The following is a 16,365-nucleotide window of genomic DNA, read 5'->3' as shown; positions in this document are numbered from 1 at the left end:
ACTCTTAAGCCAATCAGATGCGAGCTTACCATTCAACCAATCATATCATAAGCCACTGAGAGTGCATTCAGAAGCTCGTAGGCAATCGGGAGAACGTCAAGAGAGAAGCCCATAGAAGCCCTGGCGTTACATTTTAAAATACTATACAAAATAATTAATCAGAATACTTACTCCTGCTCACTCAACGCCAAAGAACTCCCCGCTCAAGCTTGCCGTCTCTGCAAGATTAACGATGGCAGTTTGCACGCACAGCTACTAGAAGATTTACATCTGTCAGACAGGTTGCTGACGTCATCAAGCTTAGTTTGAGTCTGCGCGTCAGAAACGGAAGTTCTAAAATCGCTAAAATGGGCTTCACTTGTCTCAATTGAGTTCCATTGGGTCGCTGTGTCCATTTCTTTTACTGTCTATGGGATTACTGATGTAAAGGCTTAATTTCCGTTCTAATTAATCCATATTGCGCAAAAGGGGCGCAGAATCGTGCTCCTTGAATGCACTCTCAGTGGCTTATGATATAATTGGTTGAATGGTAAGCTCGCATCTGATTGGGCTAAAGAGTACGACAGACCCACGTGGGAAGAGAGCTCTGCCAGGAGTCTCAAAAACACACACACACACAAATCCGAGTGGATTCGTAGTACATGACGATTTGTACATTCAGACACTCGTACATTTTAAACATTCAAAGGTTTTGTGCACAGTTGTATATCTACGAATTGTGTTTTTGCATTTGTGAAATGTATTTTATGAATATATAATTTTATTTTGCGCATGTGAATTGCTTTTTGTGAATATTTTTTTTTTTCACGCACGTGATTTTTTTTTGTGTGTACGTGAATTAGGTTTCATGCATGTGAAATTGTCTACGCATGTGTGAATCGTGTTTTTTGCGTGAATTATATTTGAGACTAATCTGTCTCCATAAATTACCCATTTAATGTGACTGAGGCGCAAACTTACAAAGAGCAATAGTCTTCCGGACGGCTCTGATTGCTGCTGCAAGAGACGGATGCAATTAGCCCCTCAGCGGAAAGGATGTGATCATTTAAATATTTCGTTCAATGGATGACATCAGCAGTCTTGTGTCTGGTTAAACTGAAGCAAGACAAACAGTGTCACTTACGTACTTATCATGGTTTGTCGCCAAAATGTCCGGGAAGGTTTTTAATGGACATTTCACTTGCATTGCTGGGTCAGTCTGTATATCTACGCAAATATTCATTTTCATATTTATTTTTACAGCGCTTTCCACAATACATATCGTGTCTCTGCATCTTTACAGAACATGCACGTATATTATTACAACGCTAAATGAATGCTAGGATACTAATCAGTACATGACAGTGCGAGAAAGCATTTGAATGCTATAAATCATCCAAAATCTCAACACAAATAATCAAGAGTAACAGTGCGAGAAAGCATTTGAATGCTCTATCTGAGCCATCATGTTATCACAAATAAACAAGGTGAATGCAATTCAATGCTGGCTACCGTGTTTTGCATAAACCTGTATTAATTTTATTTTAGATAAAAGTATATCCTACATGCAGATTAATAAATGCACACACACACACCACATGCAGTATATATGTGGGTATGTAAGTTTTTATGTACACTTACTGTATACGCTCATACAGACACAAACAAACCTGCAAAAAATTTATCCAAAATCAAATATTTTGAAAACAAGACGTTTCTGTGACTGTAGCTCTGCAGGAAATGATGTTTTCATAGAAAAAAAATTGCTTATAAAAGTTGTGATGAAGGATCATGTGACGCAAAAAAACACTTACTTTTCAAGCACCAAGTGTGACCCAAAAAATGAAGGAGTTTAATTTATTTTCATAGAAAAAAATTGCTCATAAAAGTTGTATAATAATTGCATACTATAGTAAAATCTCCTCAAAATTCAAAATAAAAAAAATACAAAAATGATTGAATAAAAATGTATTACATCGATTTTCCTAAAAAAAAAAAAAAACAAAAAAAACCACACTTAATTTCAAGCACCAAGTGCGACCCAAACATGAAGGAGTTTAATATATTCACAAAAAAAAAAGGTAATAAAAAAAATATAAATTAAATTGGTATTATAAAATAAAATAAAAAATAAAAAAAAAAAAATACAATTGAATAAAAAAAAAAAACAAAAAAAAAAAAAAAAAAAAAAAAAAAAAAAAAAAAACACTTAATTTCAAGCACCAAGTGTGACCCAAACATGGAGTTTAGAGTTTAATTTATTTTCATGAAACAAATAGGTACGGAGCCCCTAAAGGGTCATTAAAAAACAAAAAAAGTCAGAGTAAATAAAAAAAACACCGTTCTCTCGAAAAAACAATTTATTTCCGTTCTCTCGCAAAACCAGTTGAGTTCGGACAAACACTTCCTGTTTACTTTACGCTTCCAGTGGTGCAGACAGCTCCGTACATTCATAATGGAGCGGTTCATAGAGTGTTATTCTGAACTTGGACTGAAGTACAAAGAAGAGGGGGTTCGGTTTAGCTGTCGCTAAAAACCGGAAATCGGAGGAGGCTGCCAGCGGCAGCAAGACAAATAAATAATTATATAAATGTATAATTATTTTTGATACTTATTTAAATACGTATAAAGGGCAGTATTGTATATTATTTGACTGAAAATGTTTTTCAAATATAAACAAAGAAAAAATATATTTGACTAAACGTTAATTTCCAGCTGAATGTTTATGTATGAATGCATGCGTGTACATCAGTGTTTGTGTGAAATAATGAAAGATATGTTCACAAACACATTTATATATATTTATGAGAGGCACTTACTAGGTGTATGTTGTATATTTATTATAAAGGCTATATACACACACCTGCCTAAATGATCAAAAAGAGAGAGGTCTCATCAATTACCTTTATTTAAAATCATATTTTGCTGTTATATTTTTTACATTTGTAGTATTTCAAGAAACAACTTATATATATAGTACAAAGTAGCTGTTAAATTTGTAACAGGCTTGGTATGTTGTCAAAGTCAGTGCTATACAATGTAAACAGTATAAAATACATCCAATAAGCAAGCAGATGGAAATATCAATCAGAATCACTAACAACAATCCTGAGGTATGTACAAGACTCTCAGATCGGAACTGATGAGTTATACAGAGTTACTCCTCCAGCATCTTGCACCAATCACTGCAAAACCCTGGATGGGTGTGCATCTCTCCTCGTTTTCATCTTCCAACACAGTCAAGTCAAGTCTCCTTTATTTATATAGTGCTTTTAATAAAACAGATTGTGTCAAAGCAACTGTATTAAATAGGAAAATAGTGTGTCAATAATGCAGAAGGACTACAGTAAACACAAATTTACCAGTTCTCCTCTGACCAGACGAAACCAGCAGTTCAATTCCAGGCTGCAGCAAAGTCAGATTGTGCAGAAGAATCATCTGTTTCCTGTGGTCTTGTCCCGGTGGTCGTCTGAGACAAGCTCTTTACAGGGGATTTGTCTCTAGTCCTGGTCTCCGCTGTCTTTCAGGGCTGTAGAGGTCCTTTCTAGGTGCTGATCCACCATCTGGGCTGGATACGTACTGGATCCGGGTGACTGCAGTGACCCTCTGATCTGGATACAGACTGGATCTGGTGGCTACGGTGACCTCGGAATAAGAGAGAAACAGATTAATATAATTTAAGATTTTAATATCTATATGGTGTTTGATAGGGAGCCAGTGCAGTATTAACAGGACCGGGCTAATATGATCATACTTCCTGGTTCTAGTAAGAACTCTAGCTGCTGCATTTTATTATTCATAAGAAAACGGTGACATTAATACCTAAATTGTTTTATTAACAGTCCACATGCATGCACAGCCATATTAATGATTATTCCCATTGCATTTTGTCATCATGTATCTAGCAGTGATCACATTTTCATGCTTAATTTGCACACCTGGTAAGCAGTTCTTGTAAACCTCATCGCAGGGCTGCAGTGTGTACATTTTGAAGAAGACCTGGTATGGCTCAGACTTGTTCTCCATTTTGTTACACCTGTATATTGAGATGAGGAGCATAGAAACAGCATTATTACAAAGATAAACATTCAGACATGCCAACTGAGAAATTGAATGGTATGGCACCATTTAAACCTCTAATCAAATATGTAAAAAAAAAAAATAATAATAATAATAAAAATACATACTGTCAAGCCAGCAGAAGTGTGCCCTCTTTCAAATGAGTCTGTATCCACCAGACTTCTGAATTTGTAACAAACCAGAGACAGAATTAATAATGCAGCATCACCCTCCTCCAAAACCACGTGAAGAATAATGTCAGACAGGACAGCATCTGGCAACTATTGGGCATCATAAACAAAACAAAAATATGTCAGTGCCATGGTTTTGTCTCACTGAATAATAAAAGCACTCACTGATGCACATCAGTAATTTTTTTTTTTTTTTTTTTTTTTTTCTAAGGCATGCTTATAAAAGCTACTTCAATGTTCTATTTTAACTACGGTCTAATCCTGGCTTAATCCAAGCCCTGTCTGTGAAACCAGACCCAAAAGTTATAATAATGATGAACAGTTCCATTATATTTTGTATAGATTAAAATAAAAAAATTAAAAAATAAAAAAGACAACCAAGTGTTTTGCATTCACATGCTTAGGACTTCAACTGGAACACAGAACAGTTTTTCCCCATGGAACAGAATTATACAGTATGTAAACCTGAACATAGATACAGTTCTTAAAAGAAGAATCAATAAGTTAATGGATATCAGACAATCTCCTGAAAGACTAAACTCACAAAAATATATGGTCATAGTGTTGCATGTGTATCTTCTATAATTCCAGTCAAACAACATTTGTTTATATTATTCAATAGACGTTAATATTTAATGGTACGTTAAACGTAATATTTGAAATTAATGGTAGCCCCCTAAAATACTAACAGCAACAATTATAAACTACGTTTCTACCACTAATTAGATTACATTGAACAATTAAACTAAAGTAGGCAAAGTTACACTGTAGTTCACTAAGATAACAAATAAAAAATCAAACTTTCAATGCAAAAAATATTAATTACTCCGATCACCATTTTTAGAACTTACCGCTCGATCAATCTGAAGCATTACTGAAGCATTTGGCTGCTGTTGTAGTTATATGTGATTGGTTGCATCCACGTTTGTCGATACTGCGATACTGATTGGCTGCCACCGAGTGGCAGATCCCGCCTTCCTTCCAGCTGCCAGTAACTGCCTTCCGGCTCTCAATGGCAGCCACTTCCTGCTGCCAGCTGCCGATTTTTTTACCTGAACCCTTGCAGGAATAAAGAGATACGGTAGGTGCTTTTTTTCAAGGCACGGTTTTGACGTCAGTGAAGGACACCTAAAAAAGGCTATTACGCGAAAAAGGACTGTTTCGACGGAAAAGTTACTCGACCCAGTGGACCTTGTTGAATTCATCGGTCATCAGCTGCAGTACTCTGGGCAACTTCATGGGTACCGATGGATGTAAACGAAATGCAGAGAGAAGGCTCTGCGTGCGAGAAAAGATGTGCGCTTGGTGCTGAAGGAATTGGATCCTGAAGGTGTTTCAGTGAGGAGAGCTAGAAGTCTCAGACGGAGGTGAAGAGGAGGGAGAGAACGGGGGAAGTCACCAAAATGGGAAATTTTCTCATTACCCCATTGTTCCAAATGACTGTTTTGTGGGTGGGACACAAAATGAGACATTCAGAGCAGTATCCATCATCCTTTGGTTCCCACAGATGTCTGGATGTTTGAAACAATGATACACTTACAATTTAGTTTCGAGTACTAATTTTTATTTATTGTTTTACAGGATGAGCTGGATGACTCTGCACATACTTGGAATGCACACACCATTAGGCCATCAAAGAACATCAGTAGCCCCAGGGGTCGGCCCAGTGTGACGTATGCACTGCCTGAGCTCTACCACACCAGAGACTTCCTCACCTCAGCCCCATACCATGTGATTCAGATGTAAATGAACTATGTAATGTTATAATGTCTGAGTCTCAGTGGAACATTCAGAGAGACCAGAATCAAGCTGTGAACTTGTACATGCATTTAAGAGATGTGATCATCAGGCCATTACTGTAAGTAAGAAGGCAAGGTCATTTTTATCTGAAAGGTTTACATAATCGGTAGACAATACTGTTTCCAGGGGAAACCTGCAACATTGTTGTAAAGTTTTTATAAAGAATTACAATTTACCAGACTACAGTCTGGACACACAGAAGTCATTAAAAATGAAAACACTTTTGCAAAATTGTTTATTGTTTAGAAAGTTGTTTATAACTGGAAATAAATGCTACCGAGGAAATGTTAATTTCCAAATTTGAACCTGAATCAACATGTAAACTCTGTGTTTAAACTTTATGAAATAGAAAATAAAAAATGTATGAAAACTTTATGAAAAATGGATACAAGAATGGATTAACATAAGAATAAAATAATAATTTAGCAATATTAATGGCTGAAGGATATATTTTAAAACAAAATAAACCTGACCACATATAATGTGCTTACATTTTATGTAATTAACAAAAAAAAGTTAATGGTTCAGTGCAATTTCCATACTAACAACAAGTGTGATGTTGCACGATGAAGATTGTTTCAATACTTTGCAGATGCAAAAATATAAATTTCAAAATATACTGAAATTTCCTTTGTGCAAACAAAACACAACAACACGCACAAACTTGACTACTTGCTGGAAAACTCTACAGCTATTTGAATAGTAAATGAATGTTATGACAGTTAAATGTAAATCAAAGTAATAATATAGGGGCTATTTAAAATGAATAGTTATCCAAAAACTGCTGCTGTTTGTAGCGTGCTGTTCTTTTTGACAAGGTACATAAAAATTCCTTCACACAGATTGTTACCAACAAGTTTATAACTACAGACAGTCAAGTTCCAAAAAAAAAAAAAAAAAAAAAAAAAAAAAAAAAAAAAAAAAAAAGTGACTTGGATGACTTTTAACTATTCCTGAGCAGCATCAAATTCACAGGATGTCCATTTCAAAGTATTCACTAGAGAGAATGCTGTCAAACTCTGTGTGGAGGTCTGGGTAAGAACTGTACTTATAAGATAAATCAAGAGAAGCTCCACAGGTATGAGCTACTGGTCTTCTGCTGAGGCCAGATTCTGCATTGAAGCTTACCTTGATTTGATTAACACATATAACAGAAGAACCAGTGCAGAACCGTAGAAATTTTTCTGCTTTGCTTTGGTCAGCATTTCTGAGATAACGTTGCAGATGATTGAATATCATTTGTTCTTTCTGAGAGCAAATCACCTGTGTTGTTTGAAGTAGCTGTGCCACTTTTTTGCCAGTGGCCTTCTTTGTGTCATACAGAGACACTAGACTTTCCTGGTCTGGTACTTTCAGCAGTGCAAATGGCATGGCTCTGGAGAAACAATCTATTACATATTTGGGCTCTTGAAGAATTGCTTTGTGAGCTACTGTTTGGATAGCAACTTTCATGGTGTTTTTTGGAGGGATGCAATGGGAGCCCATTCTTGTGAAGAGGTCAAACAAATCATCTTCATCACATTCCTCCAGTGTGCCTTGACAAGCCTTTGCAATGGCAGTTCATTCAGTCAAAGAGAGGTAGTTGTGGAAAGATGACATCAGGACATCATCATTGACTGAGTCAATTCCATGCATACATGCTAAAATGAAAGCACTGGAAAGCCTTACTGACAGTACACCAAGGTCAAGTAATCCTTTTACCCAGATCCTTCCTACTGCCTCCCATTCAGCTTCAGAGAAGTCTGGTCTCAGTCTAGGAACCCGCTCATCTTCCCCTTCACACTGTTCAAGGAACTGATCCCAGAATGCAGTGTAAACTTCTCTGGACACTCCAGCATCATCTACAGCAGGGATCTCCAACCCTGCTCCTGGAGAGCTACCATCCTGCAGACTTCAATTCCAACACTGCTCCAACACACCTGTCTGTAATTATCAAGTAGCCCTGAACACCTTGATTAGCTGCTTCAGGTGTGTTTTGATTGGGGTTGGAGCTACAAACAAACAAAAACAGAAACAAACAATACATAAGCCAAATACAAAACCTAACATCACATTATGCATCATACAATGTACAAAACCAATTACCTTATTTCCCTTTTCAGTGAGACGCACAAGTACAATAAAAGGAAGAAAAAGACGTCAAACTGCAGGCTGCGTCCTTCACAAAGCGCACACACACAAACAGCGGAAATGTGTCGCTCTTTATACAGGTCCAATTTGCGCATTAAGTTAATTTCATAATAAAAGTCCTTTAGCTGCTCTGTACAAAAAAAAAGGGTCAATGCAATACAGACTTCATATATCTGGTTAACAATTGCCAGTCCGTTACACTCCCACCAAATCATGAGTCACAATACACAAATGATTTCAAAAATACCATGACCCACAATACAATGCATATAAAAAATACATAGTTGAGAAAAACAACAACAAAAATCAAGCAAAACAAAAAGAAAAGGAATTAACAAGCCTCCAACAGTAAAACCAACTTCTGGACTGGACGTTCAATCACAGAAGGCTTACTAAGACCTTGTAGATTTTTCTCCAAATTTTTATCACCAAGATGTACCCGAACTCTCCTCACAAGTCCATCTGAATCTATGGTAGTTTCTACAACCCTACCTAAAGACCATTTATGCCTGGGTAGATCACTGTCCTTGACAATCACTATATCTCCTACTAACAGATTTCTCCTAGGGGTATGCCAGCGCTGTCTAACAGAAATATTAGAAAGATATTCTTTGCGCCAGCGACTCCAAAATTGTTCAGCAAGATATTGGACATGGCGCCATCTTTTCCTGGCATATAGATCTTCTCTAGTGAACTTGCCTGGAGGTGGTAAAGCAATAGTGGATTTCATTGTAAGAAAATGATTTGGTGTTATTGGTTCAAGACTATTTGGATCACTTAAATTGTCGACAGTGAGTGGACGACTGTTTACAATTGACATTGCTTCGTAAAGGAATGATCGTAAAGAAGAATCATCAATTCGTTCTGAAGCCATCAAAAGTGTAGACTGAAGAACACTTCTAACCGTCCTAATCTGTCGTTCCCATACACCTCCTGCATGACTTGCACCTGGTGCGTTCAATACGAAATCACACTGATTCTCAACTAGGAAATAATTCAGTTTCTCAACGTCAAGTTCTTTGAGGGCTGCAGTTAACTCATTCTTTGCACCCACAAAGTTACTTCCTTGATCAGATCTAATCTGCCGAACTGCTCCACGTAAAGCAATAAAACAACGCAAGCCATTAATAAAAGAATCCGTTGACAAAGAATCAATCATTTCAACGTGAATGGCACGGGAAGACAGACAGGTAAAGATCAATCCATATCTTTTATACACCTTTCGTCCTTGTTTCACAGAAAATGGACCGAAACAGTCCATACCACAGTAAGTAAATGGGGGCGAGGGATTCACTCTCTCTGAAGGCAAGTCAGCCATCCTTTGCTCTTCCACTGGTCGTATATGTTTTCTACAGGTGACACAATTATGCACATAAGATGCTACAGCACGATTAATGCCAGGGATCCAAAAACCCTTTGAACGGATTTCATTGATGGTAAAACCCTTTACCTTGATGCTTGACTTTTTCATGGCAATCAGCTATGATCAACCTTGTAATATGATGGTTTTTGGGAATAATTACAGGATGTTTAAGTGAATGACAAAGAGAAGAGTTACTTAGACGTCCTCCCACCTTAAGCACACCATCGCTGTCAAGAAATGGGTTGAGGTTGTACAATTCATTACGAGATGACAACTGGGCACCTTTACTTAACACTTTCAGTTCGGTGTGGAACACATGTTTTTGTAAGAGTTTCACTATTAGGCACTCTGCACTTTCTCTCTCCTCAACTGTAGAAAGACCACTTGATTTATCCTTGTTAATTCGTCGTTGAATGCGTGCAATTGCTCGGACCACATGAGACCAAGATGAAAACTTGCACAAGCGATTTACAATACTTCCCTGCTCCACAACCTTTGTGTTAAGCGTTTGAAAACTTCTGACTTCAGAGTCCCTTAATTGTAATTCTGGAACTTCACTAGGTGAAAGGGCAATTTCCTTATTCCACAAGAACCCTGGCCCTGTGAACCAGTTAGACGAGATCAATTCATCCACAGTGAGACCCCTTGAGACATGATCCGCAGGATTATCCTTTGTTGGAACATATCTCCATTGCTGCGGCACAGTGCTTAAATGAATCCGTTGTACTCTATTAGCAACAAAAGTGTGGAATCGTCTGGCCTCATTATTGATATATCCCAGAACAACCTTGGAGTCGGTCCAGAAAAATTCAGTGATGTCAGTATATCGAAGCTCTTCTTTTAGGATTCTACTGACACTTACTGAAACAACTGCAGCTGTTAACTCCAACCTTGGAATAGTTGTAATTTTTATCGGGGACACGCGAGACTTTGCCATTGCAAGGGCAACATGAACATCTTCTCTTTCATTTTTCAATCTCAGATATGAACACTGTCCATATCCACTAGTACTAGCATCTGAAAAATGATGCAGCTCTACTTCCTTCACCTTTCCAAACTCAGGAGGAGCATATGTGCGGGGAAGAATCACTTTCTTCAAGTTACTCAAATCCCTTTTCCAACACTCCCACCTTGGCTGCAACTCAAAACTCAGTGTATCATCCCAGCCTATACCCTGTCTGCATACTTCCTGGAGTATCTTCTTTCTACGGAGGATGAATGGAGCTAAGAAGCCTAATGGGTCGTACAGTGATGCAATAGTAGATAAGATTCCGCGTCGAGTTACTGGCTGCTCCTTGAGACATACACCAAACTGAAAGCAGTCACGTTCCACATTCCACTGAATCCCCAGTGTTCGCTCTACCAAAGAATCATCAAATGAAAGGTCAGGTTCTCTTATATCATTAGCACGTTCTGAAGGAGGAATACTTTCCAAGACCGCTTTATCACTGGACACAAATTTGTGAAGTCTAAGACCACCAATAGCACAAAGTTCTCGGGCTTCTCGTGCAAGCTGAATTGCATCCGCTGTTGTCTGTACACTTGTAACACCATCGTCTACATAAAAATTGTTCATTACAAAGTCAAAGCCCAAGGGATACTGATCTCTACTACCTTCAGCCAAATGCCTCAATCCATAATTCACACATCCTGGAGATGAAGACGCTCCAAAGAGATGAACTTTCATTCTGTATTCTTGAGGTTGTTCTTTCAAATCTCCATTTCTCCACCACAAGAATCGCAGAAAGTCTCTATCTGCCTTACACACATGGAACTGATGGAACATTTTCTCTACATCACATATTAAAGCAACAGGGTGTTGACGAAATCGGAGAAGAATACCCGTCAAATTGTTCATCAAATCAGGTCCTTGAAGGAGATAATCATTTAAGCTGATTCCATCATACCTCGCAGAACAATCAAAAACAACTCTCAATTTGTCTGGTTTCTTAGGGTGGTAAACACCGTGATGGGGAACATACCACTTGTTGCCTTCAATCCCAACATCTTTAACTTCTTCTGCCTCTCCCCTTTCAATCACATCTTCCATAAATTTCACATAATGCTCCCTATACCTTTGATCCTTTAATAATTTTCTCTTCAAATGATTAAGTCTCACAAGGGCAAGTTGTCTATTGTCTGGTAGCTTAGGTCTTTCTTTAAAGGGTAGAGGCATTTCATAGTGTCCAGTACAATTCTTCCTTATACCATCACTTAATTTATTCAAAAACGTGATGTCATCTTGAGATAAAGTTTTGTCGTCATCATTAACATCTTTAAAATCAGATTCCAAGACACGAATGGCATCTGCTGGAGTCAGTGGAGGAATTTCCTTAACAGAAAGTCTATGACAAATACCTGTGACACTAGAAGAGTCGGGGCAAGGTAATGAAGGTCCAACAATGCTCCAACCTAGATCAGTTTTGACAGCATAGGGTTCATCATTACTTCCTAGGATCACTTGTCTTGGCGCCAATGCCCTGGCACAATTATATCCAATCAAAAGCCCAGCCTCACAGTCCTTCAAAGAGGGCATCTCATAAATAATTGCGGAAAGATGATTCCAAAGCTTAGCCGTTTCACATGTGGGTATGTGTGCCTGGTTAACTGGTATACAGTCTTTAGTATAAACAGGGGGGAGTTCAATATAAGTGGCAGAGCTGTAACCTCTTACACGAAGTCCTGAAATCCTTTCACTCTTCACTATGGTATCCTTTCCAGACATGGTAGTCAATTTTAACCTTACAGGAGATTTATCTACCTGCAGGACATTACTTACTTCTTGATCAATAAAGGTTTTATCGCTTTGTGAATCAAGCAAGGCATAAACTAATTTTTCTGTACTCACATCTTTGCTTGATGATACCCATACTGGTACAACCATTGATGTATAGGATGATCCCTTTCCAGACACACTTAAGGACACAGCAGCTGTCGAGTTATCAGACCTTGAATCAGATGATGTTACAGGGACTGACCGTTCTCCTTTGATGTAATTGTCATCTTGAAAGCAAGTAGGATGTTTCCATTTGCATGTGTTACAGAAAAGACAATGACGACAATCTCTAACACTATGTCCAATTTTCAGGCATCCATAACAAATATTATTTTCCTTCACATATTCCCGCCGTTCTACTAGTGTCTTGGCCATCAGTTTGGAACAGTCGTAAAGCTGATGTTTAGGATCTTGACAAAACACACAGGGAGGTTTAGTATTTTTCTTTATACTCCTTTGTCTATCATGCCCCATGTCGGTTTGAGTATTAAGGACATTAACCTTATTTCCTTTAGACTCTCTAGAATTTCGTTTCTCAGCAGATACTAAACTGAGAGCATAAGATGACGTGACCGGATTACAACCAATCTCTGCCTCTAATGAAACAAATGCTGCAAAGGCCTTAAAATCGGGGAAATCCTTATGGTCTCTCAAGGTTTGTGTAACCTGTCAATTCCAACGTGAAGCAGCCCATTCAGGAAGTTTTTGAACTAACCTTTGGTTTTCCTCGCAGTCATTTAAAATTTGTAGATTTGCAACATGAGCCATGGCATCTTGACATGCATTCAGAAAATCTGAAAACTCTCGGAGTCCAACAGCATCCCTTGACTGAATTTTAGGCCAGTTTGCAAGCTTCTGTCGAAAGGCACGTTGTATCACAAATGGTTGACCATACCTTTGATCTAATCTGCTCCAGGCATCCGTATATGCTTCGTTGTCACTCCTGTAGAAGGTGCCATTCAAGGCTTTGTGTGCCGATCCACCCACATACCTTTTCAGATAATAAAGTTTGTCAGCAGCAGATATACTCTTTCGATCAATCAGTGACATAAAGGAAGCCTTCCACTCAACATACTGAATGGGATCACCATTAAATACAAAAGGCTCTGGAGCTGGCAGTCTGTTCAAATTTATACTATCTTGCATGGCTTGAATGAGAGAAGGCAGTTCATTTTGAGATGAGGAAATTAATTTATTTGCAGGTTGGCTAGAAGAAATCTGAGGCAAGCAATGCTGTTCTCCAACAATGTAGTTTGTTGCAGGATTTGTGTCAACTTCTTGCACTGCCATCCGATTATAGGCCTCAAACCTAGCTTGTGCTACTCTTAAATCCTTTTCTGCCTGTAACTTCTCCAATTCACGTTTTTGCACATTCAAGTCTCTCTCTTGTTTGTCTCTTAATTCTTGAATCTTCTCCTTCTGTTTATTTTCCTCCATTAGTATATTATACTCAACTTCCTTTGCAGCCAGCTCTGCAGCTGCTTCAGCTTGTTTTGAAGTTCCAAGTGAAGATACAGTATGATGACTTAACTGAGTAGTAGACCTGTGACTAATTCGGGTGACAGTGGAGCCATAGATAGAACGAGCATAACTAGATTCGAGTAATTCCCTTAAGCGATGTTTTGCTTGTTCTGAATCAAACTCATCAATGCCTGATATTCTTTCATAGGCGACCTTAATTATATCTGTTGTCACTGCCTCACAAGCATCGATACGTCGTCTCAATTCAGTAGATGGTGTAACATGATCTCTAACTTCAACATAGAGCTGCATAACATTCTCCTTTCCTTCTTCCAAAATATCAATAAGAGATGCTATCTGGCTCTCAGTGATATCAGATTTGAGTTGATCTCTGGCCTTACGTGCTAACATTTTCCATTTTTCATACATGGAAAGAAGCTTTCTTTCTTTCCTTTGAATTTCTTCCTTTTGTAATGCAAGCATTTTTGGAGTAAGATTACGTGGACGAACAGAACGTCGTGGAGCTTGAGATTCTTCTAAAGTTTCTTGAAGTTTACACTTAAGTTCACTCAAAATCTGTTCTTTAGCCTCAATTGTCTCTATTATCTGTTCTCGCTCTAAACTACCTGCTGATGTTTGATACTCATTGTTAAGGGTTTCAATATCGTGTTGGAGAATATTAACCTGCCTTTCACCTTCTACATTATCAAAGGATGAATTTAACGCTGTCATTTTAAAATGAACTAATTAGCACAACTATAAAATATTTCCAGCACTATAATAAGGTGATTTCAAGTCACAAACAGCATAAATGACGGTCTCAAACATTAGAAACAACAGTATAAAAATATCCCTTTTTGAATAAACGTATTTCTTAAAACACAAATATATTATCTTCAAAACAACAAACGATTTAACAATCTCTTTCAAGGTCACTATAAAAATGTTCAAACCCTTTTCTTTTGAACCTTGAAGGGAAAGTCTTGTAATGATCAAGTGTTTCACCTTGCTATCCGTTTGCTGTTGTAAACGTGTGTCGAAGAATAAACGTCACCTGAAGAACACAGCCTTTCACAGTCCGTAGTGTGTCGATTAATCCTCCGTTTCAACCGTTGTGATTCATAAACGAAACTAGTTCAACCATCAGAAATCGATCCTCTGCACGTGAACACTCACTCCTTAAAGACCCGTCAACGTGGACACCGGTCATCAATGCAGCAGGCTTCGACGACGAATGGATAAGTTCTTACTGTTGCTACCCCACTGAAATGATGGTCTTTTGCTCCTTAACTGATGTTTCCAAAAATGTTTAATACGTTGACATTCAAGTAGACACCGTAAGAACTACAAACAAACAAAAACAGAAACAAACAATACATAAGCCAAATACAAAACCTAACATCACATTATGCATCATACAATGTACAAAACCAATTACCTTATTTCCCTTTTCAGTGAGACGCACAAGTACAATAAAAGGAAGAAAAAGACGTCAAACTGCAGGCGCGTCCTTCACAAAGCGCACACACACAAACAGCGGAAAATGTGTCGCTCTTTATACAGGTCCAGTGTTAGATGAAGTCTGTCATCCAATAAAATAAATTAAAATCAGAGTCTTCATGATTTTACTAAACTTCCTCTTGGTGTCTTTGTTAGATGAAGTCTGTCATCCAATAAATGTGTGCTTGTATCCTCAAGATCAATGTCATGTCCATGACACTTTTGCAGCAGGTCTCTCAGTATCACTGTCTAATCCAGGGGTGTCAAACTCAATTCCTGGCGGGCCGGATCCCTGCAGAGTTTAGATTCAACCGATTGAACTGATTAAACACACCGGATCCAACTAAACAAGTCCTTCAAGCTTATTTGTAAACTATGTGATATGTGCGTTGGAGCAGGGTTGGAACAAAACTCTGCAGGGCTCCAGCCCTCCAGGAATTGAGTTTGACACCCCTGGTCTAATCCATCCTGTAGAAATCATTTTTCATTACTTTCTTCTTTATCACCATCAGATAAAGATTCTACATCTGTGAGACACAGCTCTTGTTTAGTGCAAATGTAAAATCTCAACAATTTCAGTTTGGTTAGTTCATACAGATCTCCAACAGTGCTGTCCGTGGGAATGTGGTTTCTTTTGAAATCACAAACATGAAAAGTGAAGTCTGTTTCTGGACCTTTTGGTGACTCTCCATTTGGAAAAAAAAGGTCCTTTCCCATTTCCATTATTTGTAAAACAGTTGTCTTTTTTTGAACTGTCAAATGCCTAGTGCCACCACCATTATTGGTCCTCACTTGTTGATATCCATTACGGCCAAAGTGAAGCCATCTAATTCCAATTCTCCTGGAGGTTCTTTCTGCAGATAAATTGTTGTGTCTTGCCATTAAATTATTTTCTTTAGGAAAGACATATGCTTTTCCATGCAAAGCTTCAGCGGACTTTGATCCCAGTTTCCTTGCTTTAATTTTAGCTCTTAAATTTTGTACCAGAGATTCTTTATCAGAGCAGGCAGCTGTTTGTTGACAGAAGGAGATGACAGCAAGTCGGTCACCATATGAACTTATATACTTTGCCATTTGCTCATCAGTCATGCCAGAGAGCACAGACT

At 38.1% G+C, this 16,365-nt stretch overlaps 1 protein-coding gene across 1 annotated transcript; it reads right to left on the bottom strand.

Annotated features, from left to right (window-relative positions):
* Positions 1-8,026: 8,026 nt before the first annotated feature.
* On the bottom strand, positions 8,027-12,563 carry LOC122136594. Its single transcript, XM_042720898.1, has one exon. The coding sequence runs from the start codon at positions 12,404-12,406 to the stop codon at positions 9,587-9,589; it is 2,820 nt and encodes a 939-aa protein (XP_042576832.1). The 5' UTR covers positions 12,407-12,563; the 3' UTR covers positions 8,027-9,586.
* Positions 12,564-16,365: the final 3,802 nt, after the last annotated feature.

This window comes from Cyprinus carpio, chromosome B3 (assembly GCF_018340385.1).
Source record: "Cyprinus carpio isolate SPL01 chromosome B3, ASM1834038v1, whole genome shotgun sequence".
In the NCBI taxonomy this organism is placed as follows: Eukaryota; Metazoa; Chordata; class Actinopteri; order Cypriniformes; family Cyprinidae; genus Cyprinus; species Cyprinus carpio.
Note: the sequence above shows the minus strand (reverse complement) of the source record. Positions and strands in the feature narration are given on the sequence as shown.

Coding starts and splice junctions, on each gene's coding strand:
- LOC122136594 (XM_042720898.1), bottom strand. CDS start 12,406: ATGGTTGTACCAGTATGGGTATCATCAAGCAAAGATGTGAGTACAGAA.